The 7,908-nt window shown below is 60.0% G+C and overlaps 3 protein-coding genes across 3 annotated transcripts; all 3 read left to right on the top strand.

The window, feature by feature from the left end:
* Positions 1-486: 486 nt before the first annotated feature.
* Positions 487-975, top strand: LBRM_02_0520 (hypothetical protein, unknown function; the record flags this gene model as incomplete). Its single annotated transcript, XM_001561515.1, has 1 exon — positions 487-975. One exon carries the CDS (start codon positions 487-489, stop codon positions 973-975), a length of 489 nt encoding a protein of 162 aa, XP_001561565.1.
* A 1,011-nt stretch (positions 976-1,986) lies between these two features.
* Positions 1,987-4,059, top strand: LBRM_02_0510 (conserved hypothetical protein; the record flags this gene model as incomplete). Its single annotated transcript, XM_001561514.2, has 1 exon — positions 1,987-4,059. One exon carries the CDS (start codon positions 1,987-1,989, stop codon positions 4,057-4,059), a length of 2,073 nt encoding a protein of 690 aa, XP_001561564.2.
* Positions 4,060-5,358: 1,299 nt separating this feature from the next.
* On the top strand, positions 5,359-7,908 carry LBRM_02_0500 (conserved hypothetical protein; the record flags this gene model as incomplete). Its single annotated transcript, XM_001561513.3, has 1 exon — positions 5,359-7,908. A coding segment is annotated over one exon (2,550 nt), but the record flags the coding sequence as incomplete, so codon positions are not given.

The following is a 7,908-nucleotide window of genomic DNA, read 5'->3' as shown; positions in this document are numbered from 1 at the left end:
CCGCGACCACCTCACCTCTTCCCCCCTTCCCCTTTGACTCTCCAGGCCCTCCCCCTCCCCCTCCCCCTCCACAGTAGGCGGACTCAGACTAATGGGGTAAAGATCAATCCTCAAGTTCCCATCACCAAGAGGTGAAGGGAACCGCCGTGATGTGCCTGCTCTGCTGGTGTGTGTCTGTAGTCGTACGAGGAGAGGCGTCACCGCGACTACCGCCCGACTCTTTAACGAAAAACAAGCGGGAGGGCTCGTCCACCAAGTCCCTTGGCCCACTATCTTCACACTGCCTGGACTTTGATTTGGGCTCTTGTTGGCTCGTCTACGCTTGGGTCATCGATTTGGTAGCACACCTTTCTTCTCTAACCTCTCTGTCTGTCTGTCTGTTCAGTTCCTGCTGCGTTTCTCATACCTCGCCGCTCGTCCACCCGCCATAGCGCCCATTCAAGGCATACACTCCCACAACATAACTCATCCAGAATACAAGCGAAAATGCCTAACGTCATCGTGACTTGCACCTTCAACCCCCCATCCGTCACCATCCAGGGGGCGAGCATACGCCAGGACACGATCGATGCCCTTCAGCGCGCACTGCCGAAGCAGACCACGACGAGTCTGCCTACACAGCGCCCCAGTGAACCTGCCAAGTTCCTCCTGACGAGCCGCAGCGGTACAGTGCAGGCGGGCACAGTGAACCGCATCGAGGCCGGGGGTGCCGTCGCCGATGGCGTGGCAGAGGGCAGGGAGGAGTTTTCCTCCCCGAACCACAACTCGACTGGAGTGGCCTCTGGCGAAGACGCTGAGGCGTACAAGAGCTGGCATGTTGACCTTGGGCAGCACTACTGCGATCAGATGGGCCGTACCATGATCTTCCTCGTCATCATCGAGGCGCTGGAGGAGGAGGGCTTCGGGCTGCGTGGCACGCACAGCTTGGTGGTGAAGGAGAAGGACATTACCCGCCTCATTTTCGTACGCTCGTAAGGACACAAGGCCTACAAAGGCGAGAGAAAATCGAGAAGGGGGGTTCTTCTTCGAGGCGAGGCAACTCGGGTGTTCATGAAATGCCGGCACCCTTGCTCGCGCCATCAACGACCCCAGCAACAGTGGCATATATATATATACATACACACATACCCCGACGACACCTGCGCACACACGCACACGAGTATGTACAGTTTATTTGTTGTTTTATGTGTTTCTTTTCGATCTCCCCCGAGTATGTACAATAGGCGGGTCGTGGAGAGCGCCGTCCGCGCGTGCGGTGTGTGTGTGTCGTTAAGTTTTCTTCGCACGCGGGCACACACACACACACCACACACACTCTCTCTTTCCCTCCCTCTGCAGTCAAACACATGCGTGCGTTGTTTTAGTATGTTTCGATGTGATCGCATATGAGTATATATGAGTATGTATGTGTGTGTGTGTGTGTGTCCTTTCTTTTGGTTTGTCTTGTTGTTTGACTCCCAAGAAGAGGGCAAGTGGAAAGAATGAAAGGAGGAGGAGGAGGAGAAGACAGAGGGGGGCTGAGCTCAACGCCTCCACTTCCCCCTCCTTCGTTTTTTTTTTTTTGTTGTTGTCCTCTGTGCCGCGGAGCACGGCGGTGCATATGCGCTTCGGTTAAGTGTGTATGCGTAGGCGTGTACAGGGCTGGCGAGGCACAGCATTAATCACCCGCGCTCTTTCTTATGCCTCTCGTACACGGCCGTTTTCTGTCTTTCCTGTCACAAGGAAGGAAGGGGGGATGGGAGGGAAGGGGGGGGGGGGGAAACCCTCCCCCCCTGTCCCTAGCGAGGGAAAAAGGCAAGCTTTGTGGCTCGTTCTCTCTCTCTCTCGTTCTTCTTACGGCAGGTGAAACGGCCGTCGTCGTTACGAGTGCACATCACTGCGCACCCCACCAGCACCTCACCTTTCCCTCATATATACATATATGTGTATGTATATATGTACATGTAATTCTCATTTGTGCGTGCCGACAAATCCGCCGATGCTTATATGACCCACTTGCACATCTTTTTCCCCTCCTCCGTGCTTCCCGCTCTTTCGAGCTACTGGGACGTGCACTGTGCGCTAGCCACAAGTGTATCGCGCTCAACATCTGCGCTGTGTCGGAACACACATACCCCCCCCCCCCCACACACACACACACGCACACACGCACCCATATACGTGCCCCTACGCACCTACGCATGCAACAGCACATTTAATTGTGGGTTACACACAACTCATCTCCATTCAGTAAAGCAAGAGGGGGGAGGGAGGGAGACAGCGACCAGCATCTGCTCCTTTTTTCTTCTCCCAATCACCATCACTGTGTGCTGCGTTGCTGATTCGTGTCCTTTCTCCCCGTGTGAACTGGGGGACATTTTTCATTCAGGATTGTACCTCCTCTCGTCCACCGCGGCTACCAGGCCGCTCCTGCCGTTTGTGTGTTTGGTGCAGCCTGGCCGCATATTACTGCGGTGTTTTTCCTCCCTCTCTCTCTCCCCCCCCCGTGCGGGTTTCCGCTTATACCACTCCACTCCCCCCCTCCCTCTGCCACTGTGTGTGCTGCATCTCCTCTCTTGCCTTTTCTGTCTTCTTCGAATGAAGTCGCGTTCATCCGGAGGCTCGCGCCGGGCCTCTACGGGTGGGACGGATGGTCGCTCGCTTGAGGCGGCCCTTGCAGCCTCTTCTTTACTGCTGTGGGTCCCCTACTCGCTGGCAGCGGTGTACGTGGCGTACTGCAGCGCGTTTGTATCGGAGCCGCCACTCGCTGAAAGTTTTAGCGCGTTCTCCAAGGCCGGCGGCAGCAGTGTTGCGTTGACGGCATCCGGGGGCGGCGCAGGGTTCGCGACGTCGTCTGCGTCTGCTGAAGCGTCGTTTGCCTCATCGTCGGCGTCGTCCATGGCAACGGCCATCTACGGCGGCGCCATCACCGGAGATGTGAGGACCCGGGCTCACTACAGCTTCATCTACTACTACATCTTTCCTGTCGGCTTTGGCATTGGCATCTTTGCATCACTGCTGCTGCGCGTGCTGTTCTTCAGCGCAGCAGCAATCCTCGTCACGTATTACCTCTCTGTGCACAAGGTCAACGGAGGCGAGTACTTGATGGCGGTGGCCTGGGCACTGGGGACCTTCAGTGGATGGGGATGGCTCTACACCTCGGCAGGGTCAGTGCTGCCGGCCTCGTCGTCTTCTTCATCTCCCTCGAGCAGTGGCAGCGCGGGGACGCAGATGCTCGCCTCCGCTTCCCCACCGTCGTGGCTGTGGCTCGTGGTGTCGCTGCTTACCGGCCTCTTCAGCGGCATCCTGTGCAAAGTGAAGGACATTGTGGATGGCAAGCATGCACGCGATACACATCTCTTTCCACTGCTCGATTGCTATGACGAATTCGTTGAGGAGGCCGAGTTGCGGCGCACCGCTGAGGCCGGTGACGACACCCGCGATGCTCGCAGCGCTGGGTCTCCTTCCCCTACCACTGCCTCCTCTCCTCCGTCTGGGGTACTGCGTTACCGCCACATCCGCATGTCTACCTCTCACCATCTTGCCAGCCTCGGCGACCGGCTCTACATGGTTGTGCCCTTCTGCACTGGCCAGTGGTTCTCGTTCATTCTCCAACACGGATGGCGTGGCATCATCGTGGAGAACGGCGCCATCTTGCTTTCTCTTAGCTTAGTGGGTTACACGATGCTGAGCTATAAGTTTCTGAAACGCCAGGTGCTGCGCGTATCCGGGCGGGTTACCCGCTCGGCGGCGGCGGCACGCAATCGCAATCGTCGCAACAAGCGCTGCCTCCAGCATCGACAGGGCGGTGGTGCTGTCGTGTCGTGCGAGGATGCCGCCAAAGATGCCGGCGGTGTGGAGTTTTTGGAGGACGTCGGGGAGGTGGCGGTTGTCGACGTCATTGATCTTATCTCGAAGCTGTTCACGACATCCTTTGGTGTTGTCGTGCTAGTGGTTCTGGGGCTGAACCTCTTCATGACGTCCCTCTGCATCCCCTTCCTCAAGGCGCTCTTCAAGCTCAATGCGCTGGTCAGCGGCGTGGGCATTGTGATTGAGCTCATCATGTACGAAGTGGCTTGATGGACGAGAGTGGCAACTTCCGCAGTTACCACTGCACTTGGGTGGGAGGTGTGTCTACCCTTGTTGTTGGTGCGCCTGTGTCACGCGGCAGCCTTTCCCACGTTTGCTACAGGGCATCCTGCGACTCCGCTTTCCCCTCCCGGGGGAGGGGGAGGGGGGGGTTGGGGGCTCACGTGTGGCGCCTTGCCCTGCTCCACGAGCATCGACGACACGTTCTTCTCTGCTTTCACTGCCCCCTTATCAACTGCCAGACACACACACACACACACACACACGCCCACATCGGAGGGGGGGGGAGGGAGGGAGGGAGGGTATATACTGAGTGCAAAGCGAGTGAATCGAGTTACAACATCAACAACAGGCAACTCGAGGAAGACGAGGAGGAGGGGGGAGGGGGGGGGGGAGTACCGCGACCCGAGTCACCTTCCCTGAGTGAGAGAAGAAATAGTGGTGTTGTGACTCTCCTCCCGCCCCCCTCCCTTTTGCCGCAGATGCGCAGTCACTCCCCGCCATGAGGGGGGCGTACGCATCGCGGCACTCCGCCTCCCTACCATCAGCCCTCTGTGCGGTGTGCCGCCCCGCTTCGCCTCCGGCACTCCGCGCCCCCCCCCTTCCTTTTATTTCTCTGCGCATTTTCTTTCCCCTGTTGGGTGCCCTCTACTCGACCTGCGCTGCTGCGATAACGAGCAGCGGCAAAGGGGAAACCCAAGAAGGGAAAGGTGAGGTGCGGAGCGCACGTCTCTGACTTTCACTTCCGCAGGGTCTTTACTTTAGCGGAACAAACGGTCGCTGGTTTCACCACAACATCGACAACCGCAGTACGTGAGAGAGGGTCGTATGACCAGCAGTGTAGAGAGCGAGAGAGCACTGGGGCGTTATGGCTCTGCCGATCAACACGGTGGTATAGAGGAGGCGGTGCTTTGTGTGTGTCTGTCTGTAGGCGCGCACGTGGCATACACGCCTGCGCATCACATCAGCAAGAAGGCTCTCTCTCTTTCTCTCTCTCTTCTCGCCTTTTTGTTTATTCCTCCTCCTCCCTCCTCCTCGGCGTTCTGTCATCTTTGGTGCGCTGCATCGTTGGCATCCCGCACTCGCCATCCTCTGCCTCTCCCCCCTTCTCACCACGCTGTGCTTTCGCTTCTCACGTAGTGACACCGACGTCTGGATAGCACACCCGGCCACGTATATACACACACACACCCACACACACCCACACAGACAGGCAAGGAGGATCTGCCAGTCGTGATCACCAAGAGAGTGAGGCATACCCACAGGCCAGAGAGGAGGAAGTAAAGGGAAATGTCTGCCACCACCCCTCCTGGCCTGCAAACCGCGCCACCAACGGGCTCGATTACTTCACCACTCAGCTTCACCGCAACCGGGCCCACCTCGTCCTTCATCAAAGTGTACTGTGGCAAGGACGAGTGTGTTCCGCTCAGCAAGCAGTGCACCGGCGGGGTCTTCCAGGGAGCCCTCGCAGAGCTTGCAACCCGCGTCAGCAAGCACGAGGCGCTGGCTCAGAGCAGTCGAAGTCGCCGCGCGAAGACCATCGGAAGTGCCGCCGCGGCAGACAGTGAAGTTCCGGTTGCGGCGACTGCTGCTGTTTCCAGCAGCAGCGTCGGTGGCAAGGGGGAGGCGACACCCCCGGCGGCAGAGAGTCGCGCAGGTGCCGCGGGGCACTCTGGTGGGGTGGGGAGGGATGGAGGCACCAGGACAGAAAAGCAGCCGTCCGCACCTCTGTCGTCGACGTCAGCGTCGGTTCTGTCAGCATCGAAGGGTCGTGCCTCGCCTGGGCCCTCCACAGCACCCCTCCACACCACCGCCACCTCACTCAGCATCAAGGCAGCTGATGCGCCGGCAGGTGATGTGCTTGCAGGGGTGGATGATGTTCGTATGGCATGTGGTGCCGTGTACCGCCGTGCTGAGCTGCTGCCGCTCAGTTTTGTGCGCGACGTCGCGTCAAACAGCAAGGTGACGGTGCTGTACAGGCAACACCTTCAGCTTCAGGAGCAGCTCCGGCGTCATCAGCTGGAGCAACAGCAGCTACAGCAGCAGGGGGACGAGGGTGAGGACGTCGCTGCCACCATGGATTCCAAGGCATCGGAAGATGATGCGGCATATGCTGAAAGTAGCCAGAGGGCTGGGGGTCGCGTGGGTGGGAAGGGAGTCAAGTCACACACCAACAAAGTCAGCCCACGACGGCGCGGGATGCCGAGCGTGTACCGAGGCGGATCTTCTGTAAGCTCCGGTCCAACTTCCGCGGCCGCTGCGGCTGCGCTGGCTGCCCAGATCCGCACGCAGCTCTGGGCCGCTTTGCGGAACACGATCCCGTTCTTCGGAGTGTTGGCGATGCCTGTTCACACCTCCATGGAACCCCTCATCAGCCTGCCAGCAATGTCATCTGGCGGCGGTGCAAGCACTACCGCTGCGAGGGCGGCAGCACCGACACCGACAACGACAACACCGCCGGCAGCAGGCATGGTGTCAGGGGCTACGGCCGTCTGTAGCGGCTCGTATGTGTTGCTGGGGTGCCGCGAGCGACCGCGCAAGGCAGCGCTTGCGGGTGAAACAGCACCGATGTTTTCCCCAGCGGCGCCATACGCATCCGCTGCTCAGTCCGTCATTGGCGGAGTTGCCGCGTATCCAAACATCTCGGCTGTGGAGAGGCTGGTGGAGCAGGCCAACGAGGCATCCGTGGTGCGGCTTCCACCTCTCTGTAGCGACGCTGTGCTTCGCAGCACCGGGGCCGCTGGTGACAGCGCCAAGCGGTCACCGCGAAAGCCGCGTTCACACCCGAGGGACCTCCAGGGGCATCAGGTATTGCAGCAGTCCCTGCCGGCGCGGTGCACGCTGCAGCCCAACACGAACCGCGTCGTGCCAATGCCGCTTCCGCTTCCGGACGACATCGCGGCCTGTTACAGCGCAGCGAGGCTCGTGACGAAGCCGCTCGGGCAATCCGCTGCGGCCCCCAACGAGGACGTGGACGACTCCACTGCGCTCTCGGGAACTCACGCCAGCGGGGATGCCACTCACTCCCACAGTCGAGGTCACTCCGGTCGAACACGTCGACGGTCCTTAGATGAGCACGCCGACATTCTTGTGAGTACGGCGGATGTCTCTGCGGCTGCGGGTTCGCGACCTTCACTGGACAGCGGTAGGGGCGCATCATTGACGTGGTTTGCGAATAGCGCCAAGGGCGGCGGCGGCGGCGGTGGTGGGGCGTTCTCCGACGAGCTCAGCGTCGAAGGTGGCGAGGAGGCAATCCTAACGGCAACAAAGCGGCCGTTCTGTGCTGCTGCTGCTGCTGCCGCTTCGCGTGGCTTTAGCTCCCCATGTACCTCGCCGCGTACGAATTTGGCCGCGGGGCCGAGCGGCAGCCTACCCAAAGACGGCGACGGACTTGCAAAGGAGGCAGAGCCAAGCGTGCCCCTTTCCGCGGTCGCCATCGCCCGCCTTATGCCTTCCACTCGGTTCACGGTGCAGCTCTCCAGCTGCGCGGTAAGCTTGACTGCGCAGACGCGGAAGGGAGCGGGGGGGAACGCGGCTGGTGTCGCTTCCGGCAACGCCACTAGCACAGCAAGCAGCGCCACCGCCGGTGGCGCTGTCGACAACTATGCAGACGAGCTTGCTGTCGTGTTCGACGGGCTGGATGTGCTCTGGCACGGGGCCAACGGCGAGGAGGCGTTGCTGCAGTGGGTGCTGGACGAGTACTCCATTCTACTGAAGCAGCGTATGGCGGCCGCCATTGCGCAGTGGACGTCTATGGTACGGGCCGGTGACCCCAGCAGTGGCGCCGCCGCTGCATCCTCGTCCAAGGCGAACAAGATGCGGTGCCAAGCATCAAAGGGC

Source organism: Leishmania braziliensis, chromosome 2 (assembly GCF_000002845.2).
Source record: "Leishmania braziliensis MHOM/BR/75/M2904 complete genome, chromosome 2".
Classification (NCBI taxonomy): domain Eukaryota; phylum Euglenozoa; class Kinetoplastea; order Trypanosomatida; family Trypanosomatidae; genus Leishmania; species Leishmania braziliensis.
Note: the sequence above shows the minus strand (reverse complement) of the source record. Positions and strands in the feature narration are given on the sequence as shown.